This window comes from Heliangelus exortis, chromosome Z (genome assembly GCF_036169615.1).
Source record: "Heliangelus exortis chromosome Z, bHelExo1.hap1, whole genome shotgun sequence".
NCBI classification, from domain to species: Eukaryota; Metazoa; Chordata; class Aves; order Apodiformes; family Trochilidae; genus Heliangelus; species Heliangelus exortis.
The window spans coordinates 27,174,055-27,194,172 of record NC_092454.1 but is presented as its reverse complement, the minus strand read 5'-3'; the positions used below and the strand labels follow the sequence as shown (position 1 = coordinate 27,194,172).

The following is a 20,118-nucleotide window of genomic DNA, read 5'->3' as shown; positions in this document are numbered from 1 at the left end:
GTTCACTTTGCATTTGTGGAGACTTGTTTAAAGAACAGTTCAGTTGTGTGGTAGTTTTATTTGTGTGTGTGTGTGTAATTTGCAATCACTTGTAACACCTGTGTATTTTCGTATTTAGTTTGGTCACGCTTGATACCTAGATTCTAGATTAGATTGTTTTATAATCACAAGTGTAAATATTTAAGTAGGCTGAATAGCTATAAGTAATTTGGTTGTCTTTCTTAAAGAAATGCATTCGCAGTTGTAGACAGAAAACTAACAGTAAAAACTGTTGGAATCACTGCACACATTGTGTACTTGAGGATTACACAGTTGAGAATTGAATTTTATGTGCTGTAATTACTTTTTTCTTGAAGCAGAAAGAAACTTGTTTCTTTGCAACTTATTTTTAAATGTTTACATTCCCTTATTAATGAAAAGGAAAATTTTTGTGTAATTGATGTGAACCTGTGCAATTTAGTTACATGCTTCATTTAGAATTATTTTGTGTGACTTCCTTTTTACAATTACATGAAGCTGTGTGTAGAGATACGCCACATAAAAAAGCAAACAACTAAAAGGACAAGCAATAGTTTGCTTCTGTGGATCAGGTTTGACATATAGAAGATGCTAGTAGGCTGTTTTCTTTAGAGGTTTAGATTGCTATTTCTTTTGGTCCACAGAGCAGTAGCTCAGTGAAGTGATAATGAAATGGAACTTTTTTTCCCCTCTGCTTGTGGAACCAAGTTTGTTCTCCCGTTCCACAGTTACACATAACTGTCAGTATTCTTTTGCTGCCACTGCTATTAAGAAATATTTACAAGGCACTATGAGGTGGTCCCCATATTCACTGGTAGAAAACATTCTTTTACGAAGCTTGTATTCTTGCCTTGCTCTAGGAGGAATTGGTAAAGCACAAAACATGGAGGAGAAAGGAATTAATCAGGATAATGACTGTGAAAAATCAGAAGGCTTGGGATATTTTTGGAGTAGGCAATCTTGTGAGTTATTTCATGTTAAATCCTGTAGCAGCGCTACTGAATATTGTCTGTAAGGGCTAAGTGAAATGATGAGACTACTCCAGAGAATAACATTCTTCATTCTCAGTTCAGGATAACCAAGGTTTGTCTTCTGGTTTCCCAATCTCTGTTTCAGTGAGGGGGAGAAAATAGTCCTTGTATATATGTACAATACACAATAAAGAATTCTGACCTCTTAATTATTTTAGAAAAATGTTATGATAATTTACTTTATTTTTTTTTTAATTCTATTTTTTTTGGTGGACGAGGTACCTACTGAGATTTGTAGGTTGATGGAAAAAAGGATTTTTGAATATATTAAAATGTGCTAAGAGCAATGCTACTTTATCTTAAGAGGATTTTGTTATAATTTGATGAACTATGAAAACTAGTTTAAGACAGGCAAATACCACTTAAATTTTGTTAAAGTATTAAGTTGATATTCTATGTTAGTAAAAGTGACTAAAAAGCAGTAGGTACAACTGCAGTCCAAATAAATCTTATTTTCAATTTGCTGTACCTTCAGGTGGCAGTGTTGTCAGCAGGTGGAGCTCAGAGCCAAAAGACTAGTTATGAGTGAACAATCAGAACTTGTCATCACTGCATATGTGACCCTGTGAGTCTAATGAGACTTAGAAATATGGAGGAAAACAGTGTGTTATCGTGTATCGAACATTTAAATAATCTGAAGTGGTGGTTTGGTTTGTTCTGGTTTTATTTTTTTGAGGTTTTTTTACAGCTGACAAAACAAAACACTAATGTAGGAAGTCCCTTGTGCATGGTCTCCTATGGCACATAAGCCAGCACAAGCAGCTGTGTAGCTCTTCTGCTCGTGTAATGACAGGACACAGTTTCTGTTCTTTTCCCATATGCTCCCTGAAGAACTTGCAGTCCAGCTTTGTTGTCAGGATGGAAGGCTCCGGAGTACAGATGAGTCAGGAAAGAGACAGTAATGTTTCTAATTACACGAGCTCATGGAAAGTACAAAGAGCAAAAGAAATCTGAAGCATCCTGGTATGATAATAGAGCCAATGTGATGGGTCTAGCTGGTAACGCACCCCTCGGTGCTTGAAGCTGTACGTGGGTGGAGGTGTATTCATTCATTAAGGAAAGCAGGAATTATTTCCTGTATTTCCAGGGCCTCTTTATCTGCCTTGCAAAAAGCTTTGGTTTGGATATTTTTTCCTTCCACAGAAATGCCTATTGGACAGGATCTCACTGCTTCAGCTGAGGTACAGTATATTTAGTAATCTTCTTCCCTAGAACACAGCTGAAAATCTCGATAATTAGGGGAAATTGAAATCCTACTTTTTTAAAAATAAAAATGGTGTTTAGTAAGTAATAACTAAAAAGTACTATTTCTCTGAAAACAGTCTTGCTGGCTATCATTAAGAGGTGCTCTACTTCCTTGAAGTGCATTTGGAAGATTTACTTAGAATTTCAAAAATGAAGGTGATATTTCCCTGGCATTTCATACGTAGCTTGAAAAATCAGTCCTCTGAAGCTCTTATTAAAATAGAGAACATAGTGCAGACAACTTAACTATACATTCTGTTCAGATAGTCGTTCAAAAAGAAAGCAAAAGGTCAATCATAGTATGCATGTTCCTTTTTTAAAAAATAACATATTTACGCAGAATATTTGCTGATTGAGGCTTTTCTACATAAAATCTGCCAAAGGTTTTCAGATTATTGCCTCCAAATAGTTCACCAGTCTCTTGTTTAATGCACTTTCATATTGCTGTTTCCCTGAACAGCAACAAGCAACTTTCTAGCTTCCGTTGCACCTTCAAGATTCTGTGGTGTGTAAGTACTCATATGCATTATAAGTAATCACAAGAGCAGAAACTTTATTTAGAAATAAAGCAAATATTTTTGATAGTAAGATGATTGAATTCTTAGACTTGGTATGGTCTGAAGAATTATCAAACTTCTTATCTTCCAAGTTATTAGGCCACTGGTGTGGCCTGGGATGTATCTTTGATCTGAGAAAATATACCTGTTCTTCAATTTCATGCCAGAAAGTTTTTCTTTTCAGACTGCCCCCTGCAATTCAAAAGGTGGAACATAATTTATATCCAGAGCAGTGCTATGATAATAGTTTAAAATACCCTGTTTTCTTGGGTAGAGATAGCATCATTAAAGAATCTGTTTTTCTACATGTGGTCTGAGAAACCTAGTTCTGCTATGGATGAGGGAAAAGAAAAGCCTTGTGAGGTTGAGATTAATCTTGTTTCTGAAATCAAATTGTAGACTTCAAGGACATCATGCATGTTCTACTGTATGTTTAGGTTTTAATATGCATCAGCTTTTCTATCTCCTTTAAGTATGTGCTAATACCCCTTAAACACAAAGATTTTGTGGTTAGTATATCCACTCCTCAACAGAGAGGCCATCATTACTGTCATAGTTTAGGCTTGTTATATCGTTTTGGGGCCTCTCAATAACCTACTGAAGAGACTAATGTGGAAGGTCATTTTCAGAAAACTGTTTTTTCTAAAGCTTTTTTTAAGGAATCTTTCTTGTAAATGACAAAACTCCATTCTCATGACAGACATCTATAGCCTTCTAAAAGCAAAGATCTTCCTTGTTCTTCCCATTAACTAAGTTTGAACCCTCAAGATGAATTTTGTTATGACACCTTTCTCATTAGAGAATCCATATCTTCAAAAATTAAGCTAATAACTCAGTTTATGAAAAAGAGAGCATCTTAATTGTTCTGGCAGCTACTGTATGGTATGTTTGGTTTTTTTTTTTTTTATCTGTAAGTTTATTGAACATACTATTTGCAATAATTACCAGGAATTTCTCCCTCTTGTTTTCACCTTGGACCTCTTGTACTATACTGAAATAGTTATCATAAAAATCACTGCGGACCAGTTCCCTAGCCAAATCTCAGAAACAATACTATCATGCTTAACTTTTAGGTACCACTGATTATTTCTTGTAATTGAAATCTTCTTTTCTTCTGAGAGTGTCTGCCTTTTCAGTTGAAGAGTCCTGCTCATATTGCCTCTGAATATCCTGTGAATGTTCTCTAGTTTCATTTGGAAGCCCCCATTCAACTTCTTTATCCATGCAAATGGTTCATGTCTGACTAACTAGCATTTCTTTGAATGCAATAGTATTAAGGTATTAGTCTAGTTATATCACCTGTATGTATATGTCTGGCTAGTTTTTTTTAGCAAGACTCAATGTATGACCCATTGTCTGTTGTCCCTCTTAATTACTGATCTTCCACCCTTTGATGAGTAGAGATAGTATTACTATCTATATGTCCCTCAGAAGAATTAGTTCTGTTTTTATCTTAGATCTCTCTCCAGTTTCTTACTTCCTTGCTTTTCTAAAAAAAAAATTACAGATTATTTTTAAATAATAATATCCAGTATACATATGTTTTTCTGGATTTATACAGCCAAAAATATTTTTTGATCTTTTACATCATGCAGTACAAATTATTTTGCGGTATTTCAGTACTTGCTGAAAATATTATGGCCCACAGATCAGTTTCTTTTTAAGGAAATTAGTGTTGTGTAAAATAAAGGAAGGGACAAATCATGCTAACATTTAGCTAGTATCTCTGTGAGTAATTGATTTAAACTAAAATGAAACTGAATCAACTTATAGGTTTTACTAGATATATTGTGTATGCTAGTAAGCATACTACTCTATAATGTTCTGTACAGTATTCCTCATTCATGACTCTTAATTTCTTCCCAGTGTCCTTCTCAAGTTTTGTAGTCAAAAAGTAATGTGACTTACAAGCCAGTCTGAAGCCTCTGTATTGACTACATAGCCTGCATGCTTGCAGTGATTAGCCAAATGTCTGATGTTTGCTGGAATTAGTATTGTATGGAAGTATAATGATCTTTTCTTCCTGAGGACAAGGAGAGTCTCTGCTTTACTCAGAAATTTTAAATCACTGTCTGGGGAAAATCCTTTCATATAACAAATCCTTTGCTAAATTATGAGGGTCTTGGCTGAGAGATTCAAAACTTAATGTAGCTAGAGTGAAGATTACTGAGAGACAGTTCTCATGTGTATATTATTTTACTTTGAAAAGCAGACTTGAAATAGAAACCCAACTTAACCAGTAAGACAGTACACACACACACACACACACACACATCTATATATATCATAGAATCAGAGAAAGTTAGAGGTTGGAAGGGACCTCAAAAGATCATCCTGTCCAGCCCCCTTGCTAGAGCAGGGTCACCTATAGCAGGCCACACAGGCACTCATCCAGGTGGATTTTGAATGTCCCCAGGGAAGGAGACTCCACAGGCTCCCTGGGCAGCCTGTGCCAGTGCTCTGTCAGCTTCACAGTGAAAAATTCTTCCTTATATTTATACAGAACCACCTATGCTCCAGTTTATAGCCATTGCCCCTTGTCCTATTGTTAGTCACCCCTGAGAAAAGCTTGACTCTGTCCTCCTGGCACTCACCTCTTACATATTCATAAACATTAATGAGGTCACCCCTCAGTCTCCTCTTCTCCAAGCTGAAGAACCCCAGCTCCCTCAGCCTTTCTACATAAGGGAGATGTTCCACTCCCTTCATCATCTTGGTTGCTCTGCACTGGACTCTCTCAAGCAGTTCCTCTTCCTTCTGGAACTGGGGGGCCCAGAACTGGACACAGTATTCCAGATGTGGCCTCACCAGGGCAGAGTAGAGGGAGAGGAGAACCTCTTGACCTACTAATCACCCCTTTTCTAATGCACCCCAGGATGCCATTGGCCTTCTTGGCCACAAGGACACATTGTTGGCTCATGGTCATCCTTCCATCCACCAGCACCCCCAGGTCCTTTTCCCCTGTGCTGCTCTCCAACAGCTCAGTCCCCAACCTATACTGGTACCTGGGGTTGTTCTTTCCCAGCTGCAAGACTTTACCCTTGCCCTTGTTGTAATACAATAAATTTCTCTGTGCCCAACTCTCTATAATCTGTCTAGGAACCTCTGAATGGCAGCTCAGCCTTCTGGGGTGTCAGCCACTCCTCCCAGTTTTGTATCATCAGCAAACTTACTGTTATTACACTCTCTTCTCTCATCCAGGTCATATATAAACTAGATACACTATTCTTCATGGTATTGTTAAGCTACTCTTGGAAGAAAATTGTGACTAACACGCATTAAAAAATGTCTTTAGACTGGTGAATATACAAGTCTTAGTGAAAACTTGTTTCCAGCAATATATATAATGGTCCTTCTAAAGTGGTCTGTAGCTGAGCAATGACAAAGAAACATGTGGTGAAGGACCACTGTTGCTGATCTTGTTTCCTTCCTTTTCAATGAGAAACTGATCAGTGTGGAACCTTACTTGGAGTTTGATGTTTTCATTATATAAGCACTCTGTTAGTTTGAAAACTAACTGTTTAGGGGAAGTGTAGTGGAATTAATGAATTTCCAGTAACTTATTTTTTCCTGTCATAGAAGAAGGAGACATCTAATTGCAGTTAAATCTCATGGCTCACTTCTGAAGAAATGTGTAAAATGAGTGGATTGTTCCAAATTCAGTAAACATGCCATGAAAATTAGATTTAGTGTCCTCCTGTTTCTCATGAGGCTTATTTTTTTTGTGTGTGTGTGTGTGTACTCAGTTGTATTAAACAATTTCAGGAGAATAATAGGACTCTGCACAGAGTGTTTTATTATAAGAAAATTAGTATGCCATATTACTTGAGTCTGATAAAAGGAATAAAAATGTCATTGATTAATAGGTAAGCGGGCACACAGTTAATGAGTATTTCAGTGAGCAATAAACTCCCTGACACTGTTTTGACTGACTGGTTTTTGCATGCTTTTTAACAGCATACAAATGGATGAACATTTCAGAATTTTGGTATCCAATAAATAAATTAATTTTATTAGGACATTAGTTAACCTATGGTTCTGTGAATGAAATTGTATTTAGAAGTAATTTTCAAACACTGTTATCTTCTGTATACAGAATGTGGACAGATTTAGTTACTTATTTGGAAGTCTTGGAATAAACTGAAGCTGCATGTATTACATCATCAGATATTAATTTTCTTCAGTCAAGACTGTACAGCCTAAACTTGGAAGCAATTGGCTTTTTAACATTGTCAAACAATTGTAGCCTGTCTTCCATTATCAGTTTCTTATGGTTTAGGTAGTCTATAGCTATTTAGAGTGAGGTCATTAGTGTATGGTTGCTCTGTGTCAGGTTTAATTACTTTGCAAATATTCATTGAAATACCTTAGCTGTTTCTAATAGTGATTTACAAGAATGAAGGTCAGACTGTCAGTGTTAACACATTTTTGTATTTTTTTAAGGATTCTTCAATAGATTTTGAAAGATTGATTTTGAAACCTGATGGTTAAGTCAGAGATTAAGAAATATGCTCAGTTATGAGCACCTTGAAATTACAATGCCTTTTGCTGAACTAGATATGCTAAAAGGCTGTTTCAGTGTTCCAGTTCAAGCCTTCTTCTTAGAGAATTTAAAATCCTGATGGTGACTGTTTGTGTGGTTACTGGTAATGACAGAAAACAAATGCATCCTATAGCTTGCACTAGCTAGTGGTAATATTTACAAGTTATTTACAAGTATATTAGGTAAGTGTAATGTACGTTATGTATTTTTGAGTGTTACTATGTGGGCTTTATTAAATAGTTTCCAATCAATGACTTTTTAAAACAATAGGTATTTCAGGAGAACTGAAATAACAAAAGTTATAATTAAAACAACTGCACAAAAGATTTAAGGAATTATAAAATCTGCCAGCAGTTTAATTGATATGACTTGGCTTAATCCCACCCACACTGACACTATTAACTGATTAGTATCAGTAGAGGTTCAGCCTGTTCTTTTATTTAAACAAAATGTTCCACATTCTCGAGTAGTTCAGTTATCATACTAATTTGATTATTTTCAATGGAAATACTGCTTTTTCTCCTAGGACAAGAAAGACAAAGTCTCAAGATTTGACACTATACGCCACTCCATAGCTGGAATTATAAGGTCTCCAAAATCCATGTTGGGCTCATCATCTGTAAGTAGTATCAATAATGTGTGTTGTGCTACATACTGTTATTTTAAAGCTTAAATAGGGATTTTTTTCTCCACTGTCCATTTGTATCTACATAGACAAAAATTATATTAAAACAATGCTGCAAAAACACTGCTGTGATGAATCAGCACACATGATAATAACATGCCATGGTAGTATGCCAAACTTGTTGCACATTAGGAAAAGAAGAGAATTTATATGTTCCTTGCAGGCTCCAGGCTGTGCTTTTAAGAGTACTCTTACCAGTGAGCCTGATTTACTGCAAATGCAATGATTATATTCTGTAGTAGGTCAAATGGTAATGCATGTTTTACCCATTGTTTCAAGGATTTAATTCCCTATATTTGTTGTAAAGGCACCAGTATATAAACATACTGTTCTTCTTATTACTGTTATTACTACTACTACTACTTCCTCAATAACTGGTACTATTTCAGGAATTTGGTATAATGCATGTTGCTTCAGTTCCCACTAAAAATGGTTGTCGAGTATCTCTTTCTTCCTAATGAAGAAAAAGTTTTTTGCCCAGGTTACCTAATGGATGAGAGACTTTTTTGTATCTTTTGCTTTTGTATTACTTGTGTTTTCATATAGAAACAAGTTAGAATACTTGAACACCTTCTTACGGACATGTCAGATTTTACTTGAAAACACTGCTCCTGTGTTTTTTGAGTAAGAGCTGGTGATCATCCCAAGACTCCCAACAAAAGAAAAACAAAAAAACCCCCCCACAACTTAATAATTAAAATTGAAAAAACCCAAACAAAACAATAACAACCAAACAAGTTGAGCAGAATTTTAAGACTTTAAAAACCCCCTACTATTTAGTTGTGAACTTGAAATTTGAAACATTAGCTCAAAATAGCATTTATGAAAAAACTCTAGAATTTTCATTCTGATCTGCATTACTGTTAATTCAATGAAAGCTGGTGTAAACCTGGGTTTAGATATGTGGTAGGTAGAATTGTTGAAGCCTTGGAATGTGTCTGGGAGATATTAAGATCTGAACTGGATAATTTGATGTAGAAAGTAAAATCTGACTAAGAAGTATACTCTTGTTTACCTATCATTTAAATAAGCTCTAAACCAGAACATATCAACCACTCAGTTTTCAATTTTGCTTCTTGTTTTGATTTAGTGATTTCTTGTGTGTTAGAAAAGCTAACTGCATATACAGCTAAAATTTGCTTCACGGATTAGTAGTTACGTCTTAATATGGTCAGCTCTTTGGCTTTTCCCTGCTGACAATTACGTAACTCTGCTTATTTATGAATGTATGAACTGATACTTAAAATTTATTATCCACCAACAAGGTAGTATCAATATTACTGAAAGTGCATTATAAAGCAGTAATAAGATGCATAAAAGAATTGTGTTTTTTTAATAGACCAGTGCAAAGAAGGGTCTCAAAGCAGAGTAGAAAGGGACTAGTACTGATCGTCTAAAGTGCAAAAATGTGATAATAACTACCTGTTTTTATGTTACACTTTTTAGATGTACTGAAACTTTAAAAGTGGAGTGTTATCTTGGTTTAAAGATAGTGCTATTCTAAAAGCACTGTTTTATATTTAAGTTGAATTTCGTGTGTAGTGAAATGGGATTTTTGGTGTCATCTGAAGAAAGTTGTAGAGAAACCTTATACTTGAAAAAGCAGTCATCAGTTAAAATGTGTTAAAATACTTATGAGTGGCACTTAGTTTATGTGTACTTAGAATCAGAAGTTAAAGGGTACTATAGAGAGAAAATATAGTTTGAAGAAAAAGTAGTGAGGTTAGGGATTCCGATGACGTCTCTTGGACAGAATGCAAGCCAGTTTTCTTTAGTAGCAAGAGGCATAAGTTTAAATAAGTGAGGTGAGTAAAGAGAAGAAATGAACTGTGTATATGTATATATGTGTATATGTGTATATATATATATATATATATATATGTGAATATATGTGAATATATGTATATATATGTATATATACATGTATACATGTGTATGTATATGTATATGTATATGTATTTGTCTTGCATGCTGTTACGGTTCGATGTAACATTAAAATTTTTTTTTTGCTTTGGATTTGCAAAACAAAGTCCAACTGTAGAAGGGTTGGGTGCAAGCAGACTTTTATTTGACAATTGACACAAGCAAAATTATAGAGCCAGGCAAATTATAGAGCCAGACAAAAGAAGGAGAGAGGAAAAGAAGATAAAAGAGAGAGAGAGAGAAGTGGAGAGAAAGGCTAAGAAAGTGGGAAGAATGAGAGAGAGAGAGAGAGAGAGAGTCACCACCAGGGGTGCAGCTGTCCAGATGTTTCTTCAAGATGTCACTGATCCTGGACAGGGTCTGAAGCAAAAAGGTGGTGGCTCAAGAGATAACAAAAAAGCCACAGCATGGACAGCCATGTATACCCTTGAGTTCCTTTTGTTCCAAAGGGGCAGCTGCCAGTCAGCTGCCACAGGAGCCAGGGGCATTGGCATCAGAGCCATTGCAGACAGGCTGCCTGGAGGGGGAGAGCTTCTGCAGAAGAGTGCAGTCCCCCACTCACTCATCAGTTCTTATCTCCTTCCAGGGGTCACCTCTGTTCTGCTTTGGCCAGGCCAGGTTCATGAACATCAGAGCCATTGCAAACAGGTTTGCTTGGAGGGGGGGCTTCCAGCACACAGGTCTGATCTCTTTCCAGGTGCCACTCCCTTACAACCAAGGTGGCTTCCTCTACCCTGGCCAGGGTAATGGTGCTTGGGGAGACATTACAGCATTGAAGGCCCTCAGGAAAGGGGAGCAGTCTCCACACAGCTGTTAGCTCTTAGTTCTGATCTCTTTCCAGATGTCATCCCCTGCTCAGCTCTGGCCAGGCCGGGTCCTCCACCCTGGTCAGGGCTATTCACTTTGAAATTGCTCTTTTGAGACAATTTCAAATCAGTGAGGTCAGTCTCTGACACATGCTGTTAATAAACTGAATGAGGAGTCTGCCTGGTTTCTCTGCCCTTCTCTGCCTTCTGTTTTTGTTTTAGTTTTGTTTGTTTGGCTTTTTTTTTTTTAACACTGAGGTAATTGAGCTTATTTAGTTGTTTTTTTTTGTTTGTTTGGGGGTTTTTTGCTTAAAGATGGGATAGAAGGAGGTACACAAAGCCTGATCTTGGAATGTATGTGAAAAAGTAATAATGAGTAAGCTATTAGTTTTGTAAAATATTATTTCCATTATTATTTTCTTTTCCTTGACAGTGCAAGTACAGGAATAATAGTAATAGCTCATTTTTTTGGAGTTAGAAATAATACATTTCTGTTTGCTCGGTTTTTCTCTTGAATATGGCCACCAGCAAGGGACTGCTTCATTTCACTGCTGGAGAAAAAGGTGCTGCTTCAATGGGTTGTTAGAAAGGGAGAGAGAAAGCAGCTTAGAATAAGTAAAGAGGACACTATTAGGTTGACGAGAAGCATGGTGAAGTATATAAGATTATTTCCCTCCCTTCAGAAAGAAAAGTGTGCTGAAGTATGTATGAAGGGCACACACTCCCCAATGATCCCTGTCTGGTCTGTGTTCCCACCCCCACAAGTAATCCAATAGCTAAATATGGGAAAAAATTGAAATCTTGAATGAAGAAGAAAAAGGAGGGAGGTGGGAGGGAGAGCAGAAATTAGGGTGAGTTCCCTTTCTCCTGTATGATTTTGATAGTTGTTTATTTTTAGCTTCAACTCCACAAAAACCTCAGAAAAAATTTCATTTAAGCTATTGATTCACATAAGTGGTTCTGTAAGTGTATACATACAGTGAGCAGGAGACCTCATCCTCCATGTGATATTGTAGAACATTGAAGCCTAGAATGCACACTTCTTCTTTCAGGCATCCAGGTAGTCATATTAATTTGCTTACTGGTATTTAAATTCAGTACAGTTTAAAGAAAAGAGATAGGAATTTAATTTTGTATGGGTACTTTTTTCCACTGTCTTCTTTAAATACTAGCCTTTCTGATCTCTGAAGCATTTAAATCGTAACTATAAAATGCACCAGAAACATTAGCACTAAGTGGTATAAAGTGAATTGAAATCAGTATTAAGAATTATTATGTATCTTGCTTTTGTGCTGTTCTTTCTGGGCTTTCAGCTTCACTTGCTTGCAAAGCTAGTCAGTGTGAATATTGTGTCATACAGAAAGAACATTGGAGTCATAACATTTTTTTCATTAAAAAATGAATTTTTGATAACATTTAAAACACGAATAATTGCCACTTGTTTCATCAGAGAAATCACTTTCATTATGATGGTCACATAAAAAGGTAAAAGTGATGTCAGGAGAGGATACCTGTTGAAATTTTCCTATTTCCTTCTAAATTTAATTAACCAAATTTGAAAGAAGGGGAAAGTTGACATTATTGTCATAAATGACACCATAGTTATCCATGTCTAGAATACCCTTATTTTCTTCGATAAGTTTTTTCTCTGTCATAAAGGCTTCTAAGGTGTTTTATTCTGGAATGCAGTCATGATTGTCTGAACAGTGGCTCAGACCTGACCCAGTTCCTGCATAAGGAAGTGTTATTATTTGGTGGGTTCCTCATTAGTAAGCTATAAAATGAGTAACCTATCAGATTATTTTTTTAACCTTCCTGTCTGATGACCATGTACTAGTTTGTTGACCTTGAACTGTCCTTTTATTCTTAGAAATACTTCATCTCAAGTAATAATATGTTTGTGTGGCAAAGGCATTGTCACTCTGAGCACTTTAATATTAATCAGTAGTATAGCAGTGGTCTGGGGTTTCCGGCAAATCTATCTTAGTGTTTTGGAACAATGAATGTTCAAATAAATAAAATTTTCTAGCATTTTGATAGCTTATTTTTGTCTCTTAGGGATCTCTGAAAGAGAATGTTATTTAACAGTGGTAGACAGCTCTGGTTTGGGAGCATTCAATTGTTGATGAAGTTAGAGTATGTCCTTCTTGGCCAAACAGTATCTTGAGGTTAAAGTAGATCAATATGCTGATGAACACAGCGCCCTGTAGTTGATCTTTTGCTCCCAAAAACTCTTTTAACTGTGCACTTTTTGTTCAAGCCTTTGTTATTTCTTACTCAGTCCCTCCTAGGTCTGAATCTCTAAAGGAGCAAAATTTGTGATAGAGCATAATTGCATTTTCTAGTGATGAGTCTATTGGTTCAAGTGCTGACCTCTCATCTCATGTCTGAAATGATGACTGAGAGTGGTTCAGGGCTTTAGACCCCCACGTTGATACAAGAATGTGAGGCTCTGTCAGGCTTTTAAGTATGTTCTCTAGTTTTGCATCAGGATCCTGGACTAAACTAGACCTTTTGTTTTATGATTTAGAAAAGCAGTAAGGAATGCTAAAAAGCCAAAATGTTTATACCAGAAACTGCACTGTGAAATTGCAAAAGAATTGCAAGTATCTGAAAACAAGAAATTCTGTGTAGATCCCTTTTCTTTGGTCTGTTCATTCCCACTTTGAGAGTGTGAGGTTATTCTTAGTGGTTTTAGGCTAGGTAAATCGTTTTAACCTAAATACTTTGCGAGGAAGATGTTATGTGTGCAGAGAGTACCATACCCATTGATGTAGCATGTCAGAATGTCACTAGCCACTTGCATCAGCTAGTGGAGTGTTTCTGTTCTCTTTCGCATGCCCATAGGGCAAATATCATACCATCCTTGATGATGTGAAGAAAAATTATTTTTGTCAGGATACAGCAGTTAAACCAGAGACATGTAGCTTACCTAAGGGCTTGTCTCTCTAGCCATTACAAATAAATCCAAAGTGGTCATTGAGCAGGGGTTTTTTTCAGTGTTTTCTTAAACAATGTGAGCTTGTTAAAAGTAATATGTGACATTTTTGTCTTAAAACTTACTACCTTTCATTCATAGACAATGAGAACAATTTCTCACAATCCTTGTGGCTTCAGAAACCCAATTCTGAAGTTCATAAGCACGGTGCACCGTGATGTGTATTCTGTGTAGTAGTGTAAATGCTAGGATAAATGTCTCATAGAGCTATTAATTGATCTGGGATGCAATTGGTAAATTCTGTGAAAACACTTTATCCAAATGCCTCATATAAACAAATTTCTTGTGTTTTGTTGTCTGAGAAGTTTGTGTCTGGCTAAAGATGTTTCATTTTGAATTGTTAGCAGCACATCAGAATGTGTGAGGAGTTGATCGGTATGGCTTAAGAAAAACAGCAATGAATGAACAGTAATGAAAAATATTACGTGGGTTTGTAGATGTTTCCATGAACTTTTGCTCTCTATATGTTAATTTTTTAAGGTAGTGTGCTTTTTGTGTTAATGTAAAAGCCTTGATTTTGTTTGCTAGTAGAAATATGTATCCTAGATACAGAAATAGAAATTATTGTTGTTTTCTGTGCTTTTCATGTAAAAATAAACTGTTATACTAACATTTTTATTCAATCTTTTTCCAAGTTCTTTGATATAATATCAACCACTGAGAAACCATTGGCTGACCAAGACTGGTATCATGGTGCAATTCCAAGAATAGAAGCCCAGGAGCTGTTAAAACAGCAAGGAGACTTCTTGGTGCGAGAGAGCCACGGGAAACCTGGTGAATATGTCCTTTCTGTGTTTTCAGATGGACAACGGAGGCACTTTATCATACAATATGCTGATGTACGTCTCTGATACATTACTGAATATTCAATGTTAGGAAGTTTATAAATGCAGCTATACAGTTTAGGACCTACGTAATTTACTATGGCAAGTGGCTGTAGCTTTTATATGAAAATATGAAATCTGTTGAAAATGTATGCATCAGTGCTGGAATCGGGAAAATTTTGTTTTCAGAAACAAAAGAAAAATGTTAATTATTAATTATTATTGAGGGTATTCAACATCTTTTATCTTACATGGAAACAAAAATTCCGCATGTGTTTTGAAATCCAGAACATGTTACTACTGATTTATGCACATACATCTTAAACCCCATCTTTTGTAGTTGGTGGTAGTTAGTCTACTTTTAATTCAGACTGTAAAGATTCCATTGCATTTTCATAAAAAATGGAAACATTAATGGAGAATAAAATAACCTGCAAAGGCTTCTATACAGTTGATCTTTGAAGTCCCTGCTGCTCTGGAGATGTCTATGTTATTCTTAGCTCTCTGGATTTTGTTCAGTATGACACAAACACCTGTGATTGTTGCACGGCATATACGATCATATGTATTGTTCTCTTGTTTATGTAACTTGAGAAAAAATTGGTCATTTAAAACAGTATGTTAATTTTATATATCTTTACCAATGTTTTATACTTGGATACCAATGCATATATACCAATGCATATACTTGGATTTTTTTTTTATTGCGTGTATTTTTTTTTACTGCTCAGAATTTTAGACTCATTCAAAATATGACAATTCCCTGTAACAATACTAGAAATTCTTCTTGAAATATGACATAGCAGAAAATAATTCTCAGTATCTATTCGTTAGTGCTGGAAATAGTATTTTAGTCTTTTGTAGTAAAATCTCTCATATACAAATGCACAAATTTAGTCCCAGAACAGTGTTTACACGAAGGGAATTTCCTTGTATGAATCCTCAGTTGATGCAGCATTTCTGGGAGAAGCCAGTACCTAGTTTATTTACTTTTAATGAGAGGCTGTGGTATTTTTCAAGCTTCACAAAAGTTGGAAGGCTTCTGTAGGACCACTGATTATGGACACTAGTTGAGATGGAGTTTTCCTCAATTTTTTTTCCCCTGGACTTTCTGTTGTAGAAGTGAATTTCTAAGTTAATTCAGTGGGGGCTTTATTTTTATTTTATGACTTTAAAGACTTTAAATACAAAAAAGTATTTTGATGTGTCAGAACGCTGAATCATAAAATCTGAGCAGTAAAATTACTTGTACCTAGATGCAGAGGGTCTTGCAGGATACTTGGAGCTCTCTTGATCCTGACCCAGCAGGAATAAATGCACATCATGCACTTGGTGTGGCTTTAATAATCCTGTGTAAATAATTTTATGTGGCAAGTTCATCAAAGGACTCTGTCTGCTCTGGAAGTCTTACATAAGGTGGCATCAGATGGGTGTGTGGCTGTCTCCAAGCTGAGGAAATAATAGGGAGCACTGATTTTTGTGCTAGGGCAATCTCAGGACATCAGGGTTTTTTGGGCATTGATACAGAAAAATAAGGTAGTTTATTTTAAAGGAATGAGCACTAGTGTTACTGGTCAAAGATGAGTTACTATTGAAAAAGTGAATGAAGTTAAACAATACAAAGTATTCAGTGTGTAAGAACAGTTTTACAGTAGAGAACCAGGAATGTAAAAAAAAATTACAAGACCAACCTGTCTTTACTGGCAAATATGACCGTTTCAGGAAGTTAATACTTTAATTCCTAAGGAACTGAAATTTATAATGCATTCTGCAAGGAGTTTAGTCCTGGCAGCTAGAAAGATAAAGTCTGCATGCCCAGTTGTGTAAACAAGTTTGCATCACTGTTTGTGCTTTGATTTTTTTTAATTGTAGCAGTTGTTTTAACCACTGTCAGGCTAGTTTATGGCATTTTTTTCTCTTTGAGGAAGGGTTCTCTAACTGATAGATTCTGAGTCTTGCATAGGCACCAGACTCTATTGTGATTCCCAGTCAGCTGCAGTGCATAATTTAAGACCTTCCAGAGGATGAAATAAACACTTGACTGTTTGGGGCTTTTTCCCCATCAAGTGTACAGGCTAGAAGAATAATGAAAATAGATTTTCCCCTTGAACACCTTAACGAATGGTATGTCATAGCAGTCTTTGCTGTGTTGCATGCATATAAAGAAATGTTACACACTTCTAAGAAAATATTAAAGATTTAAATCTTTCTATCATGTTCAATCATGTATATGAAAAGAGATAAAATCGTGTAGTACAGGGGAGAGGAAATATGTCATGCTTAAATTCTCTGTGAATTATATGCATGATTTGCCTTTGTTTTTAGATGCTGTAGACTCTTCTGGTATATACTCCATGTTATAGGTCAATCGTGCATCTTAAACTCTGTGCCAGGGATATATTAATTTTATCAAATATTGTAGATTCAGTAAGATCTGAGTAAGATAGGTTTTCAATGTCCTGTTTATTTATTGTCAGATATTTATTTTTTTAGTTTGTTTTCTGTAATTATCAGAACTTTAGGTAATTAAGATGTTAGTGTTCTTCTTACTGGTTCACAACATTTTTATTTCATTCAAAGTTTTAAGTTTCACTGTTGTATCTTTTTAAATTGAGAGTTTAAATTAATTGTTATTTTATCATGTTGCCTGAAATGAGTGATAGGATAAGTTCATTTAAATCAGAAGAAATGCTATTAAATAGATCTGGAAAGAAATCTAAGCGAGCATTTCTTTATTTTATTAATAGTGAGGGAAACTCAATGATGTGCTTTTGCAGTTTCTTGTTCAGCATGTTGCTTATAGAGAAACATTTATTTCCTTTTACCTCCAAACAGAATCAGTATCGTTTTGAAGGAACTGGGTTTCCAACTATTCCTCAGCTCATAGAACATCATTACACAACAAAGCAGCTTATTACAAAGAAGTCAGGTGTTGTTCTGCTGAATCCTGTTGTTAAGGTAATACATACATGTAATACGAGATTTTTCATTCTTGAGTGTATCATGACTCTTTTTTCTTAACTTTTTCAGCGTTCTTTGCTCAAGGCAACACATATCTTTAAATTAACGCTCCATCCCAATTCTTGTAATAAATCTTTACTATCTTGAAGGATTGGCATTCAGCATCTCACAAAATATTCTCCTTTTTTTTTTTTTTTTTTTTTTCCCATTAGGATTTCACTTAGTAGCTTAAAGTAGTAGTTCATTGCTCATAAAGATGTTCTGAAGAACTTTTATGATAAAATGGTTTCTTTCAGTGGTAAAGTTCTCATGACTTTGTCAATTCACTTTTTAAGTAAGTGTCTTGCTGATTACCAAATCAACATTTCATTTGATATAGTGTTGCTTAAATAAATTTTAGATCCCATGAGATAACAGGACATTGTGTGAATTATTTTATTTTGAAATAAAATGTTTAAACTGAAAAGAAAGGGTTTTAAAACTGAAATTAAAATATATCTGTTTGTAAATTTTTGTCTTTTATAATACCATAGTTTTCTTAAAAATTTAATGCTCTTTCTGTTTCTTTTTTTCTGCCTTCATATAATGTACAGGCTATGCAAGCAGCCCTGATTTAGACAATCTAAAGCTGTAATACAGTATGCTACTAAATACTAAACTATAACAGAACTTATTCTCTGTTAAGACTAAACAGGAAAACATCATCTGGAAACCATCATCTGTTGTTTCATCTATTTAATGAAAACATCAGCTCTGTTGTTTACTTTGAAGACAAGGAATTTCTATGTTCCTGACTTTTTAAATTTCTTTTGCTATGTTTTTTCTATGATTATTTTAATTTTTGCATACATTTTCATTATGTATACTCAGAGAATTTTTCTTGTACCTACACTATGGAAGAAATATGGTCCTAAATGACTTTCCTGACCACCTCTCCATTATTCTGCTTGATCTCATGGCCTTTGAGGCTGGTGCCATAGGTTGAATTTTGAGTGTTTTGGTCATGGAGATGTTTACGTGGCACCAGACGTGCTGGCACAGGATAGTGTAGAATTATCCAGGAGAGGGAAAAGGACTTTTGGCTGGGAGTTGGCAAGTCTCATTCACAGGGCTTTAAACTAAATTTGATGGGAGGGGTTAATAATCTCACAAAACACAAAAACATGGGGCCCACTAATAGGTTAGTAACCAGGGAAGTGGCTTGGGGAGGTCAGGTACCAAAAGTGAAAACTACTTGCATGACTGCCTCTCTGAAATGGTTATATACCAGTGCATGCAAGTACCTCCTGCAACAAGCAGGAGGACTTGTAGATCTGCATTAGGTTGCATGGCTATGATATAATTGCAGTCACTGAAACATGATGGGACAGCTCCCACGAGTGGGGACACCGTAATCGTTCCAAGATTTGCCACAGGTCCTTTCTACTTAGTGTCAAAAGTTTTACTGAGTCAATGAATGTCACACAAAGACCTTTGTTCTGTTCCCTACACTTCTCTTGCAGTTGTCTGGGAACAAATACCATGTCTGTGGTACTCCTCTTGGCTCTGAAACCACATTGGCTTTCAGGTATAACTTCCTCTGCTATAGCAGGTACTAATCTGTTCAAAGGTATTCTTGCAAGGATTTTTCCAGCAATGGAGAGCAGAGTTATACCTTGGTAGTTGGAGCAGTTTGACTTTTCTCCTTTCTTCTTATACAGGATGATGATGATGAATGCATCACAGAGATCTGGTGGTAGTTTGCTTTGTTCCCAACAACTCACAAGGAGCTTGTGAAATTTAGCATGGAGTGCTTGGCCTCTGTGTTTCCATACTTCAGATGGGATTCCATCAACCCCAGCTGCCTTGCCAGTTTTCAGCTCCTGTATGGCCTTAAGAGTCTCTCCCAAAGTAGGGGCTATGTGCAATTCGGTTTTCACCGGTTGTTGTGCTATGTGCTGAATTGCAGAGCTTGGACTACACAGCTGGCACTGAAGAGAGTCTGAAAATGTTAAGACCATCGGTTCAGGGTGGAAGTTTTATCTGTCAGAAGCATTTGGCCATCTGCACTGAGTAGGGGGTTTTGGACCTGGTGTGTGGGTCCATACACTGCTTTCAGTGCTTCATTGAGCTCTCTGTGGTCACCCGTAACTGCGCATAGTTCAGTCTTTTCTGCTAAGTTGATCCACCACTTGTTCAGGATGTCTCAAAGTTTCTGTTGGAGCTCACTGCATGCAAGGCAAAAGGCTGCTTTTCTTACATGGCAAGATGGCTGAGCAAAGTGTGCTCAGTGAGAGGTTCTCTTCTTTCTCAACAATTCTTGGATTTTTTGGGTTTTTTTTTTCAAACCAGTCTTTGCTTTTCTTTGAGGAGAACCCTAGGGATTCTTCTGGGGATTGCAGGATGCTATTTCTAATGTGTTGCCAAAGTGCTCAGGAAAGGAATCTATGGGATGATCTAAAAGTCTATATTGAAGATTTACCTGGAAGCTATTTCTTACTGTATCTTTTTGAAGATCATTGACCTTGATGTTTGGGCTTAAAGTAGA

General features: G+C 36.0%; 1 protein-coding gene across 3 annotated transcripts in view; it reads left to right on the top strand.

Moving 5' to 3' along the window:
- Positions 1 to 20,118, top strand: part of FER (FER tyrosine kinase) — a 112,733-nt gene that overhangs the window by 46,073 nt on the left and 46,542 nt on the right. For all 3 annotated transcript variants that reach the window (XM_071731201.1, XM_071731200.1, XM_071731202.1), the window contains 3 exons: positions 7,921 to 8,013; positions 14,442 to 14,645; positions 17,466 to 17,588. In XM_071731201.1, the coding sequence (XP_071587302.1) occupies positions 7,921 to 8,013; positions 14,442 to 14,645; positions 17,466 to 17,588 (420 nt within the window). The remainder of the gene's footprint in view (positions 1 to 7,920; positions 8,014 to 14,441; positions 14,646 to 17,465; positions 17,589 to 20,118) is intronic.